At 47.0% G+C, this 26,092-nt stretch overlaps 1 protein-coding gene across 1 annotated transcript in view; it reads left to right on the top strand.

The window, feature by feature from the left end:
* Window positions 1-8,335, top strand: part of LOC115327629 (SEC14-like protein 4) — a 68,599-nt gene extending 60,264 nt beyond the window's left edge. Inside the window, exons 9-12 of the mRNA XM_029988667.4 lie at window positions 585-671; window positions 4,423-4,529; window positions 7,172-7,457; window positions 8,078-8,335. Of these exons, the coding sequence (XP_029844527.2) occupies window positions 585-671; window positions 4,423-4,529; window positions 7,172-7,457; window positions 8,078-8,169 (572 nt within the window). The 3' untranslated portion in view covers window positions 8,170-8,335. The remainder of the gene's footprint in view (window positions 1-584; window positions 672-4,422; window positions 4,530-7,171; window positions 7,458-8,077) is intronic.
* The last annotated feature ends 17,757 nt before the right edge of the window (window positions 8,336-26,092 follow it).

The raw sequence follows: 26,092 nt of genomic DNA on the forward strand, positions 1-26,092 counted from the left end.
TCGAAGTCGTAGTCGGGATCGTCGTCGATTTCGTTGTTCGAGTCGTCGACTCTGTCATCGTCAGAGTCGTCCTCAGTCTTGTCGTCAAGGTCGAAGACACTTTGTCGTCGAGGCCATAGTCAGGTTGGTTTTTGACGTCGTAAGGGGGTTTGTATTTGGAGTCGTCCGTTTCATCGCCGGCGTCGTGGTCGAAGTCATCATCATGTTATCGTAGAAGTCGTACCCAGGGTCTTTGTCCTGTACATAGTCCGGGTCGTTTTCAAAGCCATAGTTGAGGTCGTCCTTGATGTCACAGTTAGAGTCATCCTCGAATGTTTCCGGGGACGCCGCCTTCATGGTCGTCGTCTTCGGAGTTATCGTGTTCACAGGTGGTACGCATCGTGGGCATAGGTTGCGTTACCCCGCACCTCCATCAATATCTCATGAATAAAAACTTGTAAATATTGGAATGGTGTATACAGACAAACACCGACATCATCAAAGTATGCTTGCTGCAATGTAAAGCTTATCTTTTGCGCTTGCACTGCTGGAACTGTATGCCATGATCGGTTCTGCCCGTGAAAGATTTGGCGTATTTTTCGCAGCGCCCAGCTTTTTCCCGCTGGTCTGGAGGATCGTGCGTCCCTTTCTATCGCAGAGAACGGTGGACAAGGTACTTATTTTTGCGAAGGGTGAGTGTCTTGTTCTCGATAGTTTCATTGTGCGAACGATGCTCCCATTTATCTGTGAGGACAACTCTAACTATAAGTGTTAATAGTACTGCTATTATTAATATTACTATTACTTGAAGGTCACTCGTGATCATTGACGCTGGGATGCAGTGTTTACTTCAAGTGAATTGTCGTGAATTGTCTAGACCGTCGTTTTCTTTGTTTTTTTTTTCCTTCGGGCTCAGCGCGTTGATTTTTGAAGTGGTTGGGTTGGGGAGCGAGAAATAAAAGCTACCATACATGGGCAACAAAATAGATAGAAAATAATACAACCAGTGTCGGAAACCCTTTAAATTCTAGACTCATGTACTTTCTTTCGAACAATTTTTTTTTTTTTTCGTATTTTCTTCAAACCCGGCATCGTCGAAATTCAGTATGGTGATTGATCATCTCGAGGAAATGGACTGTGCTGTATCAAACAAAAACAAAACTTTCGCTAGAGCCCCTTTTTTTTCATTGATTTAAATCTTCGAACTATAGTACTACCATTTTTTTTTTTCCTATATGTGTATTTTAAAAGAATGTATAGAGAATGGCTGAGCAATCGTGTTTCACATCAAACGTGTAGAGTCTACACTCTCGGCGCTCTTCATTGGTTAGTTTAGTGACTGGCTTAACACGTGACATGCGCACTCAAAAGCAATTCCGGGAATGGAGATCCCGGCGCTAACCCGGTTTCTAAAAACGCGCGACAAAGTGTCAAGTTGCTATCTGCCGGGCGCAGAGCGGATGCCCCGCAGGGCTTTCCCGCCAAAGGGTACCTCAAATCACGGCGATGCGTCGTGACGTGAAAGACACTCGCTTATTAACCTAAATGATCTGGGTTCGACTCTGACCTGGCGCAAACGCCTTTTTAATGCGATAGCCTCTGCCCCCCCCCCCCCCCCCCCTCACATGCACTCACACTCAAAAACCAATCAGTGTCGAACCTCGCGGCCGCGCTTTTATCTAGGCTTCACTTTTGAGCTTCACGAGATGCCGAACACCTTGACAAAAACGTCCCTCGTTAATAACATGAGATGTCTGATTTAGACCGTGCTTCCTCAGGAAGACAACAGTTAAAAGAGAAAAACCCCGAAAAGGTGCATCAGTATAACTCGAATTTGTCTCTGCACACATACCAATATTCTGACATATCAGCCTTTGTTAAGACTTCTGTTTTTAACGAGATAAAAAGAAGGAGATGCATATTCGGGCGCCGTTGAAGTTCTGCTAACCTGTACGTTACAAGTGGGATTTTCGAGGATATATTGAGTTCCGTTATTCCTTCGAAGGTTTCTTGAAAGCAGCAGAACACTGAGATTATGCACAGAGAAACAGAGGGGGAGAAGAAGACGAGAGCGCGGCGGGGACGTCAAGATGCCGAGCTCTGGTTGGAATAATTAGTGGGTAGACCGGAAGGAGCACTACGAGAGCGCACGACACGAGAGCGCATGTGCGCGCCTATGGAATAATGGATATTGGAGCCGTAAAACACGTGTTTTCTCGGATAGCACAGTTTTTTGCACGCAAGTTAGTTTCCCAATATATTGTAAATTATATGCAACATAAGGGCCTTTTTTTCTTTTATCAAAACTATATATACGGTCAAATATGTTGGGCAATGAACTAAAAGTTTCGAATTACCCTTTAATTCATGGCTGTATGGTTCATGTTGCAATTGCAAGTACCGCCATTCTATAGCGTGGTTGGTAGGGGGTTCCGGAAAAAAAGGTCCCCGAAAAAAAAACGCCCTGGAAGAAAGGTCTCTAGGTATAAAGTAGGAACAAATGTCACCAAAGGATTCTTTATCGCTGGGTTTCCCTGATTATCATGGCCTTCCGGAGGTCCGGTCGTTGTGCGGTCCAAGTGACCTGACCCTCTGTAGGTAGAGAGGAAGGATAAAAACCCCTTTGAACGTGAAACGGGAGGTTTGGAGGCGTGCTCAGTCACTGCCTCCCCACTCTGGCTATCGACGTCTTGCGCTCCGAGGTATTGACCGTGACCATGAAGATGTCATAGGATCGGGTCGGTGCTTTTTCCAAGAAAAGTTCCAAGTCGAATCTCGTCGAAATGCAACGCCGTCTTGCAACGCCGCAACGCCGTCTGAAATAAACCTTTATAGCACATTCAGCCAGAATGCGATTATTGTAAGGGGGGAAACTTGATTGGTACGTGTCTACCATTTTTAAATAGGTGCATTCCTCGGAAAATAATATATTTGCTTGTTTCGTAAAAACAAATTCACTGAAATTAAAAAAAAAAAAAACAATGTCTAAGAAGCTGCAAACCTGCCAGCCTTTTGGAGTCGTTAACAGGAATGCACTCCTTATCTTCCACGCTTAAGCCCGGTTCACACACCTGCGTTTGTTGCGACAGAAATGACAGAAAGGACACAAACGACAGGACAGCGGGACAATTGTGTCGCCTTAGAGAGCGTGACAGGCAAGGCAAGGAGCAGCCTCGTTAAAGGGGCACCGGCACCTAACAAGTAGTTAGTTTTTGTCCCAAACCACTTTAAGTGATGCCTAGAGATCAACCCTCGAAATTTCAATACTGGGAACGACGTATTTGCGCACACAACAAATAATTTCGAAAAGTCAAATTTGAATTTCCCGCGCCTTTCGCGGTCGTCAAATACGTCATAGAAAACGTCGCGGCCATGAAATACGTCAAGAACTTCAATTCCGTCAGGGAGGGCGGCGATCTTCTGGCTTTCTTTCCTCCCTAATCCCAAGTGGAGACGTCGTTTCTCCAGTTCCTTGCGCGCATGCGCGTCTTCCGTTCGCGCCGGACACGAATTTTAGCAGACGAGCCATGATAGAGAATAAAAGCATCACGCTGCGTGCACTGAGCTCAGATTTCTCAATGTTCATATTCAATGTTTGAATTTTTTTTTTAATATTATCGAACGGCAATCGAAAAACAACTACATTTCTGAAACTCTGTATCTTGCTTCTTCATTTCGATATTGCGAAAATTTTATTTTTTAGACTTCCCACAGGTCTGCGTAATCAACCGATAAAATGGCGTAAAGCGTTCGATTGCAGAAAACATATTTTTGAAGACTCAAACATCGATCATTTCCAAGGTACGCACATGCGCTCTGGTGACGCGCGCTCTAATGGCACGCGCTCTCGTGTCGCGGCGCTCTCCCGTCGTGCGCTCTGCTGTCGCGGCGCTCTGCTGTCGCGGCGCTCTGCGTCGTGCCGCTCTCGTGTCGCGGCGCTCTGCTGTCGCGTTCTCTCGTATCGTGCGCTCTCGTGTCGTATAGCCGCATAAACCTAAAGCTAGCAACCTTTGTCTCCACAGCACTCGTCGAACGCATCCGAAGGTGGAACGCCGGCATCCTGCGCTTGGCCTTTAAATTCGACCGCTTTCGACGAGTGCAATGAAGACAAAGGGACAGAGAGCTAGATGTGAGTCTACCCACTAGTCATTCGAACCGGAGCTCGGCGTTCTGACGTCCCCGCAAGCTTTCGCCTCCTCATCTCCCACGGCTTCTCCCCGCACTGACTTGGTGACGCGAAAAGTCCACTCATCACTTTCTGGGTGCATCATAAGCCTGCTGGTTTATGTACGTCACAATTACCGGACGTTAGCGCGGGTCACGACTCACATGTTGAACACGAACGCTGCGTCAGCTTTTGAATGGCACTCGCGCTCAATCGGGTAGAACACTAGTCCCTACCGAACGCTGACCCGGCTCTATACCACCGCTGGCCCCTTGCAGACGGCTGGCGAGAAATAATGCGGGACACCTTCGAACCCGAGAGGCTCCCCAAGCACTGGGGCGGTGACATGCTGGGTCCGGACGGGGATCCGCGCTGCACGGACAAGGTACGTTCAGAGCATGGGTGATCCAAGTCACCAGGCTCGGTCTAGAATGAACCGTAAAAATCAACGCCTGCACGTAGCAACTGAAACTTTTTGTCAAATCTGTATTTCACAGGTTGGTTTTTTCTCGTAAAATTACCGAAGCGTACTTCTCTTTCTGTAAAAAAAAAATAATGCCAAGAAACTTGCCAGGGTCTACGTCGGACAGTGGCGGTTCACTAGCGGGTTATGTTTGGCGTTCGCATTGATGGATGGCGTCGGGAGCAGCGTCCGAAGGTGCAGCCGACCAGCGAAAGAAAGCAGACGACACGCAGACGAAATCCGTTGGCAGCAAAAGCGCCGCCGTTATGCAACGCGTTTTTTTTTTTTTTTTTTAAGTTTTGCTCTTATCGTCCGCATTTGTTTTTTAACCGAAGGGGCATTTAAAAAAAAATTATGTTCATAATAATAAACCACGGTGGTTGCGAGCGGTCGCGATAAGGAGGTTGCGCAATCTATCAATACGAGCGCCAAACACACCCCGCTACAGAACCCCTGTTGTCTGCGTCGCTGCTCGCCGTAGACCCTGGCAAGTTTCTTGGCCTTATTTTTTACAGAAAGAGAACTACGGTTTCTAATTTTACAAGAAAATATCACGCAAATACCACACATATATCACACAAAAAACAATTAGAATTCCAATTCCTAAGTGAGAACTAAGAATAAAGAAAATAAATTGCTTCCCTCTACCTGCTCCACCTTACGATATAACAGGTTTAGTCCAATTTAAATAAATAATCTGGGCCGTATTTGGCCAAAAAGGTTCTTCAGTTCGCAGGCATTGGCATTTTTTTTTTTGTTGTTTCTATGCCATCTGGTTTAGGTTTGGGCGTCGATTAAAAGTTTAACCCGATTAATCGCCGTACTTTAATCGATTAATTCATCGATTAATCTGTTTCGTTCATTCCCATGCTTAAGAGTCTGTTTTTTTTATATCAAAATTAAAGAATTTGCTTCTGCTAAATATGTAATAAACCGCGTTGTACATTTTCGTATTTCAAATCAGCCTTGACATGTGGTTGAGAACAGTCAAAATACACCCACACTGACAAATTATTACTTCAGCCGCAGAGGCCAAGAGGTTCGTTGACATTTCCCGGCAATAACGAACTCTTTTCATTGTTTACGATAGTCTCTGCTGCCCTAGACGGACACTAGGGCGGTGTTCAATGGGCCAGGGACACGTATAAACTTCTCTACGTGTTTCGAGTTACAGATATCGCCCTTACAGTTTACTTTCGGTCAAAATTTCTCCTAAAGTTTGCCTTCATACAGGTGTAGTAGTCCACGTCTGCGTGATGAAAGCGTTATATTTTTATTTTCCATTTCTTCTTTTTTTCTTTTTTGTTAACATTTACCCGATTAAGCGGTAAAAATACTTATCGCGATTAATGCATTCAATTATTAATCGGTAGATAAATCGAGAAAGGGCCATGGCCGAATTTCAACCTTTGTTTACAGCTATCGTTGGTTACGGTTTCTAAAGGAAAAAATTGCCGTATTCTGTAATGAGATGACAAACTAAAAACGCTGTCAGGTATTCCGAAGGACAGCTTTTTCAGATCGAAACAACGCTGTATAAAATGGTTAAAGTTAATCGGCTATTCAAAAGAAGTTGAAATTTTGTTGGGTTACTGATTAATCTCCCTCCAAGGGTGCCAGGCGTCTTGGTTGTAAATAGGCGATTTGGCCACTGCCGTAGGCTTGCTAACCTGCGGCAGAATGCGCACGGCGGTAGAATGCTGACGCCGATCGATATTGCCAGTTGTGAGGATTAAACTCAAGTTAAGGGCATTTTTGCAATTATTAACCGCCGTGCTTCTGAAAATTGGGAGTTCTCACAGTCTTCTCTTTCCGAGCAGGCTTGAAGACGGCCATCCAAATAGGTAATCCAAGAGCGCCTTGCGTAGGGCTTTACAAGCAACCATTTACGCGAACGAGCATCTAGGGCTGTCCCTTTTGGAGGAACCCCCGAGAACTGTTTAACCGAAGACGCAAGGTTGAATATCATATTGTTTAGATTGCATTAATCCTGTTTGTGATATGAGATATGTTTGATTCATGCACCGCTTTCTAAAAGGGCGCCTTTATTGGGTACCATGGCAGTGTGCATTATTGATCAGCACAATTGGTATTTGGTTTTTTCCGCACCAGCACTTTTTTCCTGACAAACGATGACTTACACCGCTTGCTAATCGTGCGCCTGACTAACAGCTAGAATTATTCACTTTCCCTAATATATACTCACTAAAGTTGGCAAGAAGTCAAAGATGATGCAGAGCAGAAACATGTTTACGCTAGTTTACTGTTTTCAGAAGTCCTCCATTGCTCCAACAGTTTTGCGGCAGCGTTTTGAGGCGCTCGATGCATTGCTGGATGAACTGTTAAGTTTCTGGTCTTTCTTCAATTCTCTCATTGTTTCTCCTACACTACTACTATTAAAAATACGAGTTCAAGATGCTTTTTTTTAATTTATGACATTAAGATAATGATATTCTCCCAACTCTTTAGGCCTTTCCTCTTTTAGGAGCTTTGAGAAACTAGATCGCATTCTGCGGGACTCACGTTGGTTCCCTATCGGCTAACCTTCAAGATCTGCCTTGCAGGTGTGCCCTGGTGGCCAGGTGCCGAAGTGCCCGCAGATGGGTCCGGACGCTTTCAGTCAGGTCATCTCGAGTCGGGACGCCTGGGAGCTGCGAGTGCCCGTCCAACAGTCACAGAGCCTACTGCGATGGAACTTCCACGTGCAGCGAGGGGATCTGGCTTTCGACCTGCGCTACCTGCCGCCTAAGGACGACAAAAAACCGGAGGCCTCGGAGGAGCCGCTGACGAAGACGCAACGACTCACAGGGCAGCAGGAAGGCAGCCTCCGCTGCGACAAACCGGGCACATGTGAGTGTGCTGCTCGAGAGATACCGCATGTTTATAGTGTGTGCACGCACCCTGAAGGTGGAATTGCAAACCAACAGCGGGTCCGTTCTTTTAGACAATATGATATACCTAAATTTGAAAAGAATATTTAATCGGGGCGGGCTGTTCAACAGCCAGTTCATGGGAACTCAGGTCCCCTTTGTGTAACGAGTCTGGTCACGTGCAGCACACCAACTTGATAGGTGCTCTCGCTTCACGATCGTTCGCGTGAGATGTTTTTACTAAATGAGTTCGCGTTAAGCCGAGCCAAAAATTAAACTTACGCTGTTCGATACAGTGAGTGTGAACTAGGTATCGGCGCCTCCTTGGTTTTCACTCATCAGCGTGGCTTTGAATATTAAATTTTCCACGCCGAATGCTTTGCCACACTATACCTTTCGGAAACACGCAATTTTATCGACATCTTCTCAGCTTTCAAAGACATAATTCAATAAATATGATGCTCATAGTCGATCTCTAGACAAAAAAACAAATAGTGAACTAGCGAATAGACAAACCGAGATTATGTGCTGCAAAGTGAAGCCTTGACATCGTCATACTCTCACGTTTTCGGGCGCCCCTGGCGCTGGTCTCGTTCGCAGACGTGCTGCACTTCGACAACTCGTTCAGCTGGCTGACCAGCAAGAACCTGACGTACACCGTGGAGGTTCAGCCACCGGACGAAGCCCCCTAAAGATACTCGGTACCACCCCACCAGACGACACGTCGCCGGACGTACACGTGACGGACCACGGACGCCACCCACAACCGTAGTCACCAAGGCGGCGCCCACTGCATTCATGGACACACTTCCAATGCTCTCGAGAGAGGGAGAGTAAACATTTATTCCCATCCAAAAATTCGTCCTGGGTCATTTTCTTCACTATTCATCACCCAGCACGTTCTTAACGTGCTGAACTAAGAGCGGCCAGAGGATTAGTTCGGTCCCGGCAGGGGGATTCGCCCACTCCTCCCAGCTCCCGGGCTCAAGTCTGGTTGGAAGTGTTTGTAGTGCTGTTTTAGTTGTGACAGCTACGTTGGGGCAGTCCCATAGCTGACGGGCATTGCTGGCGTACCGCCCGCAGGTGCTGCACTGTGGTGTGCCTTTTGCGCCGCTGATGTAGTGTCTAAGGTGTTCAGTCATGAGGCTTGTATTGTGCACTCTCCGCACTATAGTTGACTCTTCTCTGTTTAGTGGGTAAGAGGGGCTGCTTAGTAATCGTTTGTTCTCTTGGAGCTCTTTAAGTGTCCTCCTTCTCTGTTTATGCATAGATGCCCTATGAATGTAGAGGTCGTAGGAAGGGGGCCATGAAATGGGGACGCCCGGATTGAGGTTTCCGCGGGCGAGCTCATGGGGAAGCTCGTGCTTTATGCCCTGATGCCCCAGTACCCACTCCATGGTCACCGTGGTCTGAGGATGGTTGATCATGGTGTCTGTTAGCATAGTTGTAATATGTGGGGGAAGGGCGTTGTCCCTAAAGTTGCGTATGGCCCCTTGGCTGTCGGTTCTGATTGTGATATCTCCCTTGGTCGCGTGGTCCCTGATGACCTCCGCTATGGCTAAAGTTTCCAGACTGGTGGGAGATGGAACGTCCTTGTGTGTGTAGGTGGTTTGCGTTTCTTGGCCCACTATAGCAGCCGTGTCCGTCTTGTTTTGGGGGTCATAGCTGGCGTCCGTGTAATAGTACGTTATGTCTTCTTGTTCAGTGAGAATGCGCTGTGCGATTCGGGCTCTTCGTTCGTTGTCTTTTTCGAGGTTCATGTTTTTGGGTATGGGCTTGGTGTTAATTCGGGGTATCCAATCCCATGGTGGGGCCAGATCTGGTTTAGCTAAAAGGTCATGAGTTTTGTGTCCTATTCCTTGGAGGAGTTTCCTGCCTTGTTTAGACGTCTGGAGACTTTGATTATGCACTGTATCGTGTAGATCAGAGGCCAGATTCACGAAAAGATCTTACGCTAAAAATGTGCGTAAGACAAAACTTAAGAACAAATTTGTATTTACAAAACGAAATTTTTTTAAGTTTTGCGCAGGTTACGATGGAATCCTACGACAGCTCCGAAGCTGTCTTACGCACTTCTTACGATCAAATCAGCATGGCCCACAGCGTCGCTCGGTTACTTGGTCGCGACAACCAACAGGCGCTTATTTTTCTACTGCGCTTCTCCCGCGTCCTGACTTCAAGCAGCAAGAAAAAAGTCAAAAGTACTTGAAACAGAGCACGACGAACAAGAACGCTGGATCCACAAACACCCGGGAAAAGCTCCAACGGCCACGATTCACCAAGCGAGCTCAGCAGATAGGCCTAGGAGGCACTCCGACTCGGCGCCGCGGTGCTCAGACGGTCCTTGGCCAAGACCGTCTGCCCACGACCGGCTTGCGTGATGAATGAAATATGCCCCCGCAACCCTTGTGAACCCTTCCCGTATTATAGTTTCATCGCTGACCTCAATTTTAGATAAAGAGGTCAATCTCTTCCTTTTGTCATCTCCTTGTTTTCCGATGCAGCGGTGACGAACGCTGTCGTCGAAAAGGGATTCTCATCTATTCTATCTCTTCGTTTTGTGTGATATAGAGCTCAAATAAACGACGTATGAATTATCTTCGCAACACGGTATGTACACTTTGTTATTAGTATCCCGAAGCGCTCACCAATTCCCGAAGCGCTCACCAATTAGTATCCCGAAGCGCTCACTAATTCGCGGTCCAGCAGCGCGAATCCAGCTCTTCGATCAAACGCGCGCGTCCGCTCCGAGTGTGAACAGGTATTACGTCGCTCTTGCTGACACTCTCCTAGTTCAAACGTATCTTTTTTTACATCGGCTCGCTCCTGCATCTCCGAGGCCGCGAAACCCGCCGCGGCAATTTATTTGCATCTACGTCGCTTTGCAAACGACTTCTTACCAACGACGACAGTTGCGTTGACTTCGTAGCGATCGAGTTCGTAGCAGTCAACGGAGGCGGTTACGCATCTCGGCCTCGGCATTCGGGCGTGTTTAAATCGTGTTAGCGTCGACATATCACTGCACGGACACGAACTCCAGACAAGCGGTGGCAGAAAGGCCGCCTGTGTTTGTTATTAACAATCCACGTGCTCCGAGCGGCTCTGAAGCATGCCGAGCTCTCCGATTGGTTGTTCGTGCTGCCGAAGACGCCGTCGCCATAGCCACAGCACCGGTAAGTTCTAGTTTTTCCGTACGAGAACGTCGCTTTCTTCCTCTCACTTAAGAACGCGTTCGTGAATACCGATTTCTCCTCTTCTTATGATGTTCTTAACTTACGAACTTCTTAGCTAAGTTGTCGTAAACTAAGAAGCTCTTCGTGAATCTGGCCTTTGTTAGCTCCCCTAAGGTGTTAAAGATGCCTGTCTCTTCTATCTTGGTCAAAGGGGTGTATCTTGTACCCCCAGTGCTAGGCGGGTGGTTTTTCTGAGATGCGTCTCAACTTTGCTTCTTTGGGTTTTCGTAATACGCACGTATGGGAGCCCGTACATGATTCTTGAGTTGATAAGTGTGGTGATTATCTTTCTTAACTCGTGTTCTTTCACTCCAGCTCTTTTCCGCGTCACCCGTTCTATCATGTGGGTGATCTGATCTATTTGTGCTATTATTTTTTGGGCCCATTTGTCCGCTCCCCCCCCCCCCCCCCCCCCGCTTTGTTCCAGGTAGAACTCCAAGACCCGTATGAATTGCTGTCTGGGTATCGCGTGATTGTCAAGCTCAGGGGTAATTAGGCTGCGGGTTTGCGTAGTATGTTTGGTGTTACTGTCTATCACAACGATGTACTCGGATTTTTCTGGTGCACATCGTAGTCCAATTGTCACGTATTCCTGTATGACGTCGAGTCCCTTCTGCATTGTTTCTTCTTGCTGTGCTAGGGAGCCCCTGTTGCACAAGAGAGTAATATCATCCGCATATAATGCCGACTTTAGATCCGATATCTTTTGGAGTTGACCCGGAATGTCTTTGAGGGCAAAAATGAAGAGAGTCAATGAAAAAAATGGCTCCTTGTGGAACCCCGGCCTGTAGTGTGTATTTTGGGCCCATGTATCCACCCACCTTGATTGTAATTGTCCGTTTTGAGAGGAAGTCTTTCACGTAATTGAACATTCGTTGCCCCGGTTTTGTTTCTGCTAGCTTTTTTAGTATGGCAGAATGGGCCACATTATCGAATGCCTTGTGGATGTCCACAGCAGCCAGTAACCTGGTTTGCGCCGTGCTTTTGTGGTCAAAGAGTTCGTTTTTGAGTCTCGGCATGGTGTCCTGCGTGGGCACGTGTCTTCTGAAACCCGTCATTGTGTGGTGTAGTACTTCTTTGGTTTCGAGACGCCATTCAATCCTGTGCAGTGCCAACTTTTAGCCAGTTTCCCCACGCATGACGTTAAGGAGGTTGGTCTTAGGTTGGTCATTTTGTCAGACGGTTTACCCGGTTTGGGTATGGGTACGATTACAGCTTCTTTCCATTCCATTGGTAGGTGACCTGTTTCCCAGGCTGTGTTGATTTGCTTGAGTAGGGCCTCCAGATAGTTTTTCGGGAGGTTTCTGAAGAGCGTGTAGGTGATACCGTCTATTCCTGGAGTTATGCTTCAATTGATGTTCTGTAGAGCCGAGAGCATTTCGTTTAAGCCAAAAGGGCTATTAATGCCATCTTCTTTCTTCCCTTCTTCGTCTGGGGGTAGTCGGGAAGGGTGTCAGTTACCGGTCGTGACGGATAATAATGTCTTCTAATGTCTTCTGCCAGGTCATGTGGGTTTTTGTTCAGTTTGAGCTATTACCTTTGTAGGCTGTGCTTGGGTTTGGTTTCTCCCAGCATGGATCGGAGGATTTGCCATACTCTAGGTGTATGTAGGAGTCCGTTCAAACCGTTGCACAGCTGTAGCCAGTTTTCGTTTGCCAACTTGCTAGCGTATATATAGTCCTTTGCTTATTCTGTAATGCTTCTTAATATTTTTAAGTGCTTGTTCATCTTGTTCTTTTTTAACCTTTTGGCCATTTTCCTTCTTTTGGCCCATAGGTCGAGGAGGTGCCGGTCGATAAGTGGTGCTTCTTCGGTTTTTGTAATGTGCTTTGTGTGCTTTTGGCATGCCGCTTTGATTTCCTCATTCCAGGTGGAGGGGTTTTCCGAGCCGTTTTCCTTTTCTAAGTCTTCTCGAAGTTTTTCCCATTTGGTAATTCCTGTTCGCTGTCCTGATCCTCGTTCTTTATTTCTTTTGCTTTTGCTTGTGAGTTTTGTTATTAGAATGCAGTGATCGCTGTCCAGGTTTTCTAATATGTTGTCCCACCGAGTTAGGTTGGAGCCGATGTGCCACGTGATCTGAGATCTGGATTTCTGTTTTTCTCTACGCTATTCCCAGTCCGCGTCGGGGTATGAATGTCGCTTAGTAGGCATAGGTTGTTGTTGCCCGTGGCTGCCTCTAACCTTCTGCCATTTGGAGTAGTGTTAGAGTAGCCCCATGCCGTGTGATGGCTGTTGAAGTCGCCCCCTATTATCAGGTCCTTTCCCTTGTGCTTCTCTTTCAAGTCTTTGATCCACTGCAGTTTGTTTTGCTACGATGGTATCCCGGAATCCAGTATCTGTTGATCACTACCAGTTTGGTGTCGCTGCCTTGAAGCTGGCATTCTATTGCTACCATTTCTTGCTTGTGTGAGTTGTACTGTTCGGTTTCTAGCTGTATTGTGGGGATACTATTTGCCACGTATGTTATAGTCATGGTTGGTGTTTGAGGTCCATTTGGTTTTCGATTCTTACTCGACCGTGTTTGCAGGCTTGTAAAACTTGGCTCAGTGAATTTCTGATATCCAGAGAAACTGAAGTCTCCATTTGTTTCTTGTAACATTATTATATCTGGTTTACGTGCCGCGTGTGGGATGTAGAAAAGAAGTTGAGCCTTTTTTCTTCTGAGGCCTCTACAATTCGATTGCCATATTACTGTGTCGGCTCTTTGCTTTTCTTTGCTCTGTTTATTCATGTTGGGGCTCAGGGGTTTCTGAGCGTGTTACTTTATTGGTGCCAGTTGGTACTGGAAGGATACTTCTTTTCCTGTTCAATAGCATGTTGATCTTGGCGTCTAAACCTTTTATGTGTTCCTCTAGGAGAGTCATCTGGCTTTGCATGATTTCCGTCTGTCTCACAAGTTGCATTATGATTGCGCTGGCTTGAGGGTTCAAGCCAGGTATGATTTCTCTACTCTGTGAGCAGGTGATTGTGCTGGAGGGGGGTAGAGAGGAAGTTGACGGAGCGACACTCTCGTTTTCCTTCATGTCCATAATTGTGGCCTGCGAAGCTTAAGCCTGAATGTTTTTAACCCTTGCTTTGTCTGAATTCTCTGTCAATTGGCGACGTCTAGCTTGTATTAACGCTTCTTTATACGTTTGTGATATGCGTGATGTGCGTGCTAGTGTGTTATTTGGAGCTGTGAGGTAGTGTAAAGGCCTACTCACGCTTCTGGCTGGGCCCACGCTAAGACTTCTAGCACTCGGTTTGGCTGGAGCTGTCTTGCTTTGTTTAGTGTTGTTGGATGTCCTCGACTCTCGTGGCGCACGTGAAGTCAGAATCTTTCCGCTTCTTTCCTTTGGTTGGATTTGTCAGGCGGGAGTGGAAACCCATCGTCTTGAAGCAGCTGGTACGGATCTGAGGTGGTTGGGCCGTAGGATAGGGCACTTTTTGGCGTGGTTCGTTGTGGTGGTCCGATGTTCTTCCTTTGCGTAAGTTTTATCTGTCTTCTCATCTCCATGCTCTGATTCAGGTCTATGTCTGCCTTGATGCTGGCCGGGCATTGAGGGTCTGCAGAAGAATGTTCGTCTCCACAGTTGTGGCAGTAAGAGATGCATTGATGACCCTCTGCGAGTTCAGAGCCCAGGGGAAGTTCCTGGCTGCACTGTTGGCAAGTGATGCTGTTTTTTTTTCTTATGGCAAACTTCTGCTTTCTACCTGATTTTCTGACAGCATAGCCAAAGAATGCTTCTTGGTCGGTAGGGGTAGATTTTGGTGACCACTCTGTCTACCGCTATATACCTTGGAAGGTGAAGACCTGCGCAGGTGGTGTGCACGGTGTTGCTCCTTCCCATCATGTATGTTGATAGTATGGTGCGATCATGACTCTGCATACTTTTTTGTAGGCTGGCATCGTCTAGATTGTCCAGACAGTGAACAACCCCTCTGACCTGGTCTCTGCCCATGGCGAGGTAGGTCGATGTGGGTCTGTTGACGCCATCGATGTTAATCGAGGTTAGTCGTAGTAGTTCACTTTTCGCCGAGGGGCGCAGGTGTCGGCTGCTTTCAGGTTAGGGCCTTCACGTACTTTAAAAAAAGGTCTCGAGCCTTTCAGCCGGTGTGAATTGGGCGGCAAGCGTGACCGCTTGTCTGATCTTCCGATGTGATGTTTCCTTGAGGTTGAGGCCGTCCGTGATTTTGATGACTACGGTGTCGTAGCTTCGGTTTTTGAAGTGGCGCGGTAGCACGGTGATCCAGGGGTTTTGATTGCCGTCGTCGTCATTCGAGTATTGCTTCGCTGGCTCTGCCAGGGTGAGGTATACTTGGGCGAGATGTAGGGTTGCTCCACATTCCATGTTGTTGAACTTCTGGGTGTTTTCGGGGCTCGAGCATCCCCTAAACCTTTTTTCAGAGTAGCAAATACTTCGGTATCAATTCGTTAGCGAGAAAATCTGAAAGCCACCGAGAATAGCGACTCGGCTGTTAGGTAACTTCATGTTTTTCCAATGCGCTCGAGAAATGCTTCGTTTCGTGAACGTTGTAGTCCAGAGTTTTTGACTGTATAGAAGCGCCGAAGGACAGGGACAAAGTAAAGGCAATGACAACCCGGAGCGGGCTCGCAACTGAAAGCTTCTTAGAAAACACACTGACTTAAAGGAGTACGCCAGAGATTTTGTTTAAGGTCTCTCGCTGATTGGCTTTAAAATTGGCTCAACATACACATAGACATGGCCGCACCGGTTCCCTAAGTATTATGTGAACATAAAGAAATTGCAAAATTCTTGAATGATTTTTTGTTTGTTTTTATTGTGTTTTTTTTTTTAACCAAGAGCCCTTACTGGCAACACTGAAGTGCGACAACAGAGATGGTACAAAGTAAGCAGTAATAAACAACGTTCCGAAGTGATTACAGGACGTTTGATGATGGTAAAAGAATGCTTGGAAGCCCATTTATTAAGAAGCACTAAAAAACGCTCGACATACCTTGTTTAAGACTACTTAGGCGACCTGGAAATTTTCACCGTTTGTGACGCCACGCTAATGGAAAGCACTTGAAATTTTGAATGCTGGTTTTGGCGTCATCTTTATTCACAGTTTTCTCGATAGCTATTTTGAATTTTGAGACAATAAGTTGCATACCGTGAAAAACTAATGCCCGGGTGTTCCGAAAATTAAATTTGTTTGGGTAGCTCAAAAAACGGATCAAAAAACCAATTTAATTACCTTAATAAAACCACGTCACTTTTGGCCACCCACACTCTTTCTAAAAATAACATTTTCTTATCTAACAGGGACACAGAGGCTCACAAGTGTGAGCCGTCTGTGGCCCTGTTAGACAAGCAAATGTTATTTTTAGAGAGAGAGAGACAGTTGAATGGCTACAAGCGACGTGGTTTTATTAAGGTTTTTAAAGGGCAACCGATCGAAAAAGAAACCAAAATTAATTACTAATATCACTTTAGTAGCACGAGATATGATCGCAATCGAAATATTACGTCAAAGTGAAGCCTCGCACTCCACTAAAACCGATTTTAAAGAGGCGACCAGCTGCTTTTCTGTGGGCGGCTTGCGGGTTGGCTTTTAGTCAAGGAACACTGGCGCAGCACCCCCGTCACGTCACGTCGCGGTGGCGCGGTGGTTGATTACGCACGTTGTACCGCGAAACGCAGCAGCACGGTGATGTCACCAAGTAATTCTAAATTGACCGGGAAGTTGAGTGTCTCCTGGGGCCCTAAACTCGTCAAACACAAAGTCGCAGCCGAAAGTTCGCGGAGCGCGCCGATTGGACGTCGGCGAAAAAAGCGCGAAGTCATCGCCATGATAGGCCAATCGGTGCGCTCCGTCAACCTCGGCCCGAACTTCGTGCTCGACGAGTTTAGAGCCCCTGGCCATCTTAGTGCATTCAGTCAACGTTTTAGTCCAAGCTTTGCTGCGTCTCTAGTTTGGCTTGAATAAAGGCTGATTCACACTGCCCCATTTTCTTACAATAAGTTACGTTAAGTATAAGTCAATACGTGTCTCGAATGTTGCGTGTCATGCTTTTTCCTCGAACTAGTAGCCTCGCTTGATATATGAAGCAGAGGTCCCGGTGACGTCAGCGTAAAATTTTGTAACGTAACTTAACGTAAGAAAATGGGGTGGTGTGAACTAGCCTTAATCCCCTTTAGCATTATACTACGAGAAGAAGCATGCGTGGGACATGTAAAGTTGATCAACATAGGTTCTCAAAATTCTCTCGCATCAAGCGGCTTCCCAGAAGACTTCTGGGGTTTCATGCGCTGTTCTTCCGCAACAAGCAGGCTCGCTTTCGGCACAAACAGCTTACTTTCTGTGGCTTCACGCCTGCGAGCTCAGTGCACCATCTAGCCATTATAGTGGAAATCAGTGAGTAAGCCTCGCTCGCTTCCGCGGAGCGAACCGGCAAATAATCAGTTTTCATTTGCGCCTTGTTTTTTTTTTCCATCACTTTTTTTTAAGAAATCTTTGCGGGTCAACATAGCGTGTTATTAGAGTCGAGCCGTAATAGGTGCACCGTAAAGACCAGTAATTACGTCACCTCAACAGTAAACAATCACGGGCGGCAGTGGGGTTTGCTAAATTCCTAAAACATGTGCGCCTCGTTTGTTTGTTTTTTGTTTTTTTTAGTAAAGACTGTTTTTGTTTGCGTTTATTTAATAGACCTATCGCTAACAAATACCACATGCAGCGCCGAAGCATCGTAGGAGGTACAGACTAATAATAATCGAAAAAGTAACTCGTCCATGAAACATAAACAGCTAGGTAACAAAGAGTTACCTGTTCGTTTGTTTGATTATAATATTCATATTGTTCGTTGGTAACAGGTTTACTCCCAATTTTTTGTGTCTGCTCGCCCCCTCTATAAGGCCTTGAGGCTCTGAGGGTATGTTCGATAAAAAAAAACAATTAGCGAAGGCTCAAACAAAAATGAATTTAAAAATAATAAATATCGGCACTCATTCCTGGAAAAAGCAGTCCCACGTTAACATTAGCAAGGGTCAGACTGGGGAAATTACACTCCATTCGGTGATTATGCGAAGAAAAAAGGTGATTAACCTCGCAGCTAGCAAAGAGCCGTTCTACTACCCCAACGCAAAACTCAGAAAGACCAATCGCTTGCCTTGAACAAGGTAAATAAGCCCCGGCAGGCCGCGTTTTCCGTCTTTACCCACGGGGCACCTGATATAAAGGTCATCGGGTAAACATAACACCGAGGAGGTGGCACGAAAGCTCGGCGATACGCCGAGGCGTCCGCCGACTTCACAGTGCATGCACACCGGTATAATGACGGATGATTTTTGCCTCAGGCACCCGTGTACTCAGTCGCGAATTTTGAGCCGTCGCCGATGTTAGCGTACACAGCTGACGCTCAGAGATGATTTCTCCGCCGCGCTCGCTGACGGACGAATGACTGTTCGAGGAAGCCGCCAGAAATTTTAGCCCCTCGCACTCCTTCGCCAAGTGGACCGGAACAACACCTCCGGACTTGTACGTAACTTAAATACTCTACTCAAGTTACTGTATCTTAAATACTTTTGTGAGTAACTTGGTATCTTGCAAATACTTTCGAACGTCAGTATTTAATACTCTAACTTAAATACTTTGTTCAAGTAACTTGTACTCATTTTAAAGTTACTTTTAAGTTACTTTCTATTTTTTTTATTTTCTTTAGAGGCGGGAAGGTTGGAAAATATTGAACTCCAGTTATTTTGGCTAGGCGCCCTGCCAGTGCAGAAACATTTCGTGCCAGGTCACACAGTGCACTTCCGTGCTTCTGCTGAAAGAGGACGCGGAGAAGCTATGGGTGACCACCTTCCTGCTAGTGAAATACAGGACACGCAGGAGGGGGGAGGGGGAGGGAATCTATGAGCACGCACACCAAGAACCGAGACTCTGTTAACATATTTAATATCCTGTGCCGTATATACACCTGCAAATTGTACTGCAGCAATTAGGCTAAAATAATTCGCGCTCCCACTGATATTTTTTACGCCAATAATGTTATTAAATCTGTCGAAGTTGAAAGCAGAAAAATTAACTACAGCACAACTCAATGCGTAAAATAAAATTAAAAAACTCTAAATCTTATTTGCATTATTGTTTTCTGTCAACCCTTACTTTTATCAACATGGTCCCACACAAATTTTTAACATTATGTTCTTTTCCGGTGTTGTGAGATGCAGGCTTTTTGCCTTGTGTTACTGTCTTTACTAAAAAAAATCCACAGCAACCCTTTCGCATTGACCGCAATTTGAAAGTAATTACAATATCTTATATTTAAACTTTTGGCGAGCAATCTTTCTTACGATATTCTGCCACCAAGGGAAGAGGTACAACGGTACATGCGTGTGTTCTCCTGCAAGAACGACGGTCGCTTCCAGCAATGGTTGGATAGAAAATGGCGGACTGGGATTCACACAATTACTAGCGACCTCCGCGCTTCCCCGTGCCCCGTTGTTCGGCAGCACCATGACTTGCAGAGTGAATTTTACAACAGTGTGAAATGCGGGACATTTTTGAAGATTTGGGAATTTCTTGCGGGACGCGGGACACGAGCCCTCAGTGCGGGACAGTCCCGCGAGTCGCGGGACGGGTGGTCACCCTAGGAGACGCAAGTGTCACAGCCTCAAGCCGAGCGGACATCTGTCACGTCTTCTAACAGGGAAAAATGTCAAAGCACAATTTCTTACAATTTCTTTGTGGCCAAGCCCAAGCGCCACAGAGATTCCGAAGCTGAAGGGCATGCGGGTGAAAACATAAGGTATATGTACAAGCCTACAAGCCAGAGGGAGGGCACTTGTGTTGGAGAGAGGGTGGGTTCTACAAGACTCTGGTAAGAGTCGACAGTAAACCGGAGTTTATTTTTCTATGTTATGGAGCGAAAGCATATAAAAAAAAAGTCTTCCAGCTTCAGAAATGCTTTGCAGTCGCACACACCGCTCTTTCGTTTCACTGGGCTCTCTTCGCACACAAGACTCGTAAGACGCGACTCAACGGCTCCAATCCGGTGGCCCATCGCTCGCGGCGTACGCAGCATTAGCAAGTTTTAGTCGACCGTGTTTCCCCCTCCGTTAACAATGCGCTACGAAGAAACCGCCACTGCGCCTGCGCGCCGATGGCCTTGGCTGTAGAGTTCCGGGTAGCGGAGGGGCTTAGCGGAGGAGGAAACATGGTCTACTAAAACTCGCTACTGTCTTCAGTAGCTCGAATGACCGCCGGCGCCCACCACGGTGGCGCCCGCTCCCCCCTGGCCTGGACTCCCCGACCCCCGACAGCACGGCACCGCCAGTGCACTGACGGAGAAAGCGGAAATGTACGTACACCTGACACAAGGGGAGCGTCGGAGGCGAGCCTCTGTGTAGAAACTCCCTCTGCAGGCGAACGGGCCCCGCGCTGCCGTCGCCTATGTCCTCGCTATAGCAAGGGTATAAAAGAAGAACATTTTTATTTTTGTTTCATTCGTAGTTACTTGGGACCTCCTAGAAGCCTGAGTGGCAGCCAAAGTCTAGCTAAGAGATTTCCAGGAGATTACATAGTAGCTGGGATGAATTTTATTTTTCTTACTTCGCTTGAGAAAATTGTAACTTGAGAATATCTTCAAAGTAACGAGTTACTTTTTGGAGTATATTATACTTTACTCAATTACTTTACAAATTTGAGTATTTAGTACTCTACTCAGTTACTATTTTTCGTGGTACTCAGTAACTTAACTTAAATACTTTTAGTGAGTATCTTGTACAAGCCTGAACACCTCCTAGAAGAGAAGGCCGGAGCGCTCCGAGTCGTTACGTCACAATGTCGGAGAGGAAAGTCCATAGCGCAACTACGTGAGAAAAATGTCTGGGCATCGACGTGAAAAAAACGTTTCGTGTCGAGCGGTTCGTGTGCGTTTATCCGACATTAATATCGTTATTAAAAGCGCAGTATTGTAAAATTTATTATATATATAATATAAACATATAATATACAACGCGCTACCAAGGTTGAAAGTACCAATTTTGTATTTATGATTATCCTGGTAACCGCGGGACTACACTCTGAGAAAAAGGGGCGCCTGTCTTAGTCCCCGAGGGGAGCAAGTGCGTTGCCACAACCATTAGTCCCATCGGGGACTAACGGGAAGGGAAGTACCAGTTGCACCCATCCATTAGTCTTTCGCGCTAGCACCGTTGGGACTAACTGTTACACCATTTCAATTGAACCCCGAGGACGAACTGTTAGGATTTTGCACTTGGAGAACTGGGACTAACTGTTACACTGTTTCAAATGAACCCCGAGGACCGACTGGTAGGCCCTTGTACTTGGACCCCTGGGTCTAAACGTTGCGCCCTTGGATTTAGATCCCTGGGACTAAAGGTTTATCCTTCACATTTGGTGCCGAGCCACAAATCTCCGAAACGAAATTGTGCAGTTCAGGTTAAAGGGATACTGAACCAAAAAATTTAGTGCCCATAATAAGTGGCGCACGTTCTTTCCACGAGCCAGCAGCCGCCGGTGTGCGCGAGCACACGCAACAAAAATGACGTCACAGACCTCCATTCGCGGTTGAGATGACAGTGAAATGCATGGGCTTGGGACTAAAAGAGAATAACGACAGGCTTTTCATCTCTACAAGTGAAAGCTACGAACTTGTTAGACCCATTCATCGCTTACCTTTTACACCAGACACCGATGTGTAGACGAAAAACCTGTCTTTATTCTCCTTTGGTCCGAAGCCCATACATTTCACTGTCATCTCAACCGCGAATGGAGGTCTGTGACGTCATTTTTATTGCGTGTGCTCGCGCACACCGGCGGCTGCTGGCTCCTGAAAAGAACATGCGCCACTTATTATTGACACTAAATTTATTTGTTCAGTATCCCTTTAAACGTAGCTTTATTGCCTCGTAAATACAGATCGCATTCAAGGATGACTGAAGTCGAAGTTCCTGAGCGGCTGAATCCACGATAAGCCAAATTCCGAAAAGTGCACTTGCATCGACGATGGCTTGAACACTGGGACGTCTGTCCAAACCGGTCGCGGCCTAAGCACCGGTTATTGGGGCACCGGCAGCTTCTTGCCTGTTTGCGAGGAATTTGGATTATTAGCAACAGGGGCAGCGTGAAATACCCGATCGCTCAATGAATGTATGAGATATAAGATACACATAATAAAATAACAAATAGGCTACAAAAGTGCTACAATGGTTCATATCTAACATGCGATCTGATGACAGCAGACCAGCGCAATATATATTTTTAGTTGACCGTTCGTTGCGAATTACAGATCCAGCGTGTGCGTGCTCCAACTATGCTTCAAAGTGACGCAACGAGCTCCCGCCATCAACGCGAAAGTCTGTACAATCGAATGAATGTCTCCATTAAAGGGGTAGTGAAACGAAATTTTAGCGCCGATCTTGTTGCATAAGTATGGGCTAGGGACAGGCACCACCTCGGCAATATAAATATTGCGCTGTAAAACACAGCAGAACTAATTTTAAACATAATTAAACGATTTCAAATTCTCATCTGGTGGAGGGGGGGAAGTTCTCGTGACATCACTTGTGCCAAAATAGCAGCGCCGTTCTGCGGCAATACGGCGTGCCGGCAGAATTCGCCTAGGCCTGAACGCGTTTGCAAAGCCTTGGCGGAGAAAGCCAAAGCGTAGTTGGCCACAGTGAGCTCGTTCTCGTTGCGGCTCTTTGCACGACACGACCCGAGCATGCTTCTGGCACGGCCGGTATTAGTTGCTGCGAGTCGCGAGCTGCAAGCCGACGTTAAAAAGGATATGTTTGAACTACGAGGGTGTCAGCAAGAGCCACGCAAATGCCAAATACCTGTTCACACTCGGAGCGGACACGCGCGTTTGATCGAAGTGCTGGATTCGCTCTGTTAGACCGCGTTTCGGTAAGCGCTTCTGGACGGATCTTTTACGATTGCAACTCGATACTGATATGACACTCGGCACAGAAAGGTTAGACCGACATCGCGTAGCTCCCACGAACTGCTATAGCTCGACAGTGACGTAGCGTCGAGTCAGAATAAAAATGGCATACTAATAACAGAGTGTACATACCGAGTTGCCAAGGTAATCCATATGGCGTTTATTTGAGCTCTATATCACACAAAACAAGGAGATAGAATCCATGAGAGTCCCTTTTCGACGACAGCGTTCGTCACCGCTGTCTCGGAAAACAAGGAGATCGAGATGACAAGGAGAAAATATTGACCTCTGAAATTTAGTTCAGGGATCAAACTACTCATCCGGTAAGGGTCCACAAGGGTCGCGCGTGCATATTCCATTCAGCAGGCCAGCCGGTCATGGACAGACGGTCTTGGCCAAGGACCGCCGGAGCAACGGTGCGCCGAGTCGATGTTGCTCCTAGGCCTACTATATTCTGCCGAGCTCGCTCGGTCGGCAGAATCGGCCGTTGTAGCTCTTCTCGTGTGTTTGTGGATCCTGCGTTCTTGATCGTCGTGGTCTGTTTTAAGTACTCCTTCCTTTTTTCTTGCTGGTTGAAGTCGGGACGCACGAGAAGAGCACGAAGAAAGATAAATGTCCGTTGGTGGCCGATACCAAGTAACAGAGCGACGCTGTCGGCCTTGTTGACTTGATCGTAAAAAGTGCGTAAGACAGCTTCGGAGCTGTCGTAGGATTCTGTCGTAACCTGCGCAAAGGTTACGACAATTTCGTTTCGAGAGCACGGGTTTTCTCTGAAATTTGTCGTACGCACTTTTTTCGTCGTGAATTCGCTTTGAGAATCCAGCCTAAGAGCTGGTTTTGTCAGTGCTGCCGTGGTTGCCGACTTGCCGTGGTCCCGTGGTGCAGCGTGCGTGCAGCCCTTGCACATCTCAAACGGCCACGTTGTCACAGGTCGTAAATCGTCGACGCGCCACCAAGTGGCAACGCTCGTAACCACAACATTCACGCCGTAGCCTTTCCCGACTGGCACAAGTGACGTCACGAATGCGCCCAATATCCCAAGACGCATCGCGCTCTCCGATGGCCGATTTTTGAGCGCGCGCCCAATCGGGCCCATTAGGGTGAAAAATATAGCCATCCGTTCAAAATACAAGCGCGCGATTATGATTTATGAATATCATTGATCATATTGAACCTATTTCTGACCATAATAGGTGTATTTCAAGTTTCGCTTCAGTATCCCTCTAAGGCCGGTTCTCATACGCAGATAAGCGCTGAAGTAGCGCTGCTCACGTGTCGTGAGCTATTTTCGTCTGCCATGAGCAACAGTTTTGACGGTGCGATACAAATCTGTTGAAAGCTCCCGTCAGCAAGCGCTTAGCTCTAGGTCAGCGCTATGCTTGTAGCTCTCTGCTGCATGTGTGAACAGGCCTTTATGGTAAAGCGATCCTGCAAGGGTCTGCAAAACACAAAAAAAATAAGCCATCGGTAGAACTGGCGTTTTGCTCGATACGATTGAACATCAGGTCTCTGTGCTGCATATCAAAATAAGCAACCATGGTGCCAAAAAGAATAGAGCATGGCGCGCGCTTTGGAAGCTAAAAAACGAGCTCAAACTAAACGACTTTCTGAAGCCGTAGGTAATGAGTACACCATAAACAGAAGTACTTCGACATACCTTAATCGAGTTCCCTTGTCTTGTGACTTCAGAACAGATCAAGTGCACTGTTGCAGCACCGCGAATCCAAACCGGATCCCGCAACGATCGGAGACGACACAGGGAGAAAAAACGGCGACCAGCTTCTAAGTTCTGACGAAGGCTGTACTAAAAACAGGTTCTTTCCAAACAAAGACCCTTCCCATTTTCCCGACGGACCCTCTCTGCCCCATCTGCCCAACCCCCCGCGTGAGCGAGGAGCGCAAGAAAGAATGCGGGGTAGGGAGTTGGTGGGAGGGGGAAGGGCGCGCACACGAAAATCTCTTTTCCCCCTCTCACTACACACAACACACGGACACAGCAATGAACCAAGGACGGGAAAAGGTCGAAGGTCACCATTTTCAACACGCCCGTCAAGTGACGTACAAGCAAACACGTTTTTTTCTCTCTCTCTCTCTTTCTTTTTTCAGTGTTCTGGGGGGCCTTTTTTTTAGTTCGCATTTGTTTTGTATTAGCAGGGTGTTGCCATGGATGACGTTCCGGGGGCGGTTCGTTCTTCGTTGTTCATCTGGAATGTTATCTGAAACAGCGATGACGATCGTATGAAGGCGTCTAGATACTGCCCCTGAATGGGCTTTTTAAATGGAACGCGCCGTGCATGAAGTGTGTCGTTGCGGTTTTTGAGTTCGACATTGGACTACCAAGAAAGGTTGGTTACGGGGAGACGCAGAGACGAGGCTCGACTTGTTCTCAGTAACTCAGTTTTAGCGACTGAAGTGACCATTTATTCTGACTCCGAGACTCCGGTGTTGAAAGCGCGTCTTCTTAAGTTTCATTTAAGAGAAAGAAAGTGTTAGTATTTGGAGGTGTTGCGTTTGGATATATACTCATTTTTTGCGCGAAGGCAAATTACGTAAATGGGACTTGTGAAATGTCAACAGATCACTTTTGACAAGATAGTTGGGTGAAGTAGAATCAACACATTCGTTGACTCGCATTCGCACAACGCACGAAGTTCTACCATGTAATGTCTAAACGTTCGTTGCACATTAAACAAATTCGCCAGTTTCGTCCTAGTTTTGGCAATATTTTCAGCCGTGCTGGGCTGAGTCTCGCCGATCCCCAAGACGAGCGAAATAGCATCCGCCCTCTTGGTGAACATTCCGTTTGCCTTCGCGGACTAATCATACAGATGCACCCTGCCTGAGGGGGACTAATGGATGCTTTTGCTGGCCCGCGCCTATCGGTTAGTCCCAGTCGAGCGCAGTTAGTCCCCAGCTTTTGCGCACGGTACCTAGCTTGAACCAGATGGTCCTTTCGGGGATTAACTGGGAGTTCAGAGGACCAAATGCAGCCGTTAGTCCCTTGAGGCCAACTTTTTTCTTAGAGTGTACGTGCAATCGCGCAGATCCCCACACTTTTGAAATGAACCGGTCCGCTGGGACGTTTTCTTCCCTCGTACGGGCTCCGATTCTGGTAAATTTACGGTGTGGGTGAGCTGCTGACTGTCCAAAAAGGAACGCAGAGACTTTCAGAAGGGAAGGGAACCGAAAAAAATCCAGTCATCGCCGCAGGGAGCGCACGCGAGCAAGAGATGGGTCGACGACGTTAAGCCTTCCACACTGCTGCCGCTGCTCTCGTGTGTGTGTGTGTGTGCGTGTGCGTGTGCGTGTGCGTGTGCGCGTGCGCGTGCGTGTGCGCGTGCGTGCGCGCGCGCGCGTGTGTGTGTGTGTGTGTGTGTGTGTGTGTGGGTGTGTGTGTGTGTGTGTGTGTGTGTGTGAATGTGTGTGTCTGTGTGTGTGTTCTTTTGTTCCTTCCGGTAGTTTCTT

Source organism: Ixodes scapularis, unplaced genomic scaffold, assembly GCF_016920785.2.
Source record: "Ixodes scapularis isolate PalLabHiFi unplaced genomic scaffold, ASM1692078v2 PGA_scaffold5__190_contigs__length_132052651, whole genome shotgun sequence".
Lineage (NCBI taxonomy): Eukaryota > Metazoa > Arthropoda > Arachnida > Ixodida > Ixodidae > Ixodes > Ixodes scapularis.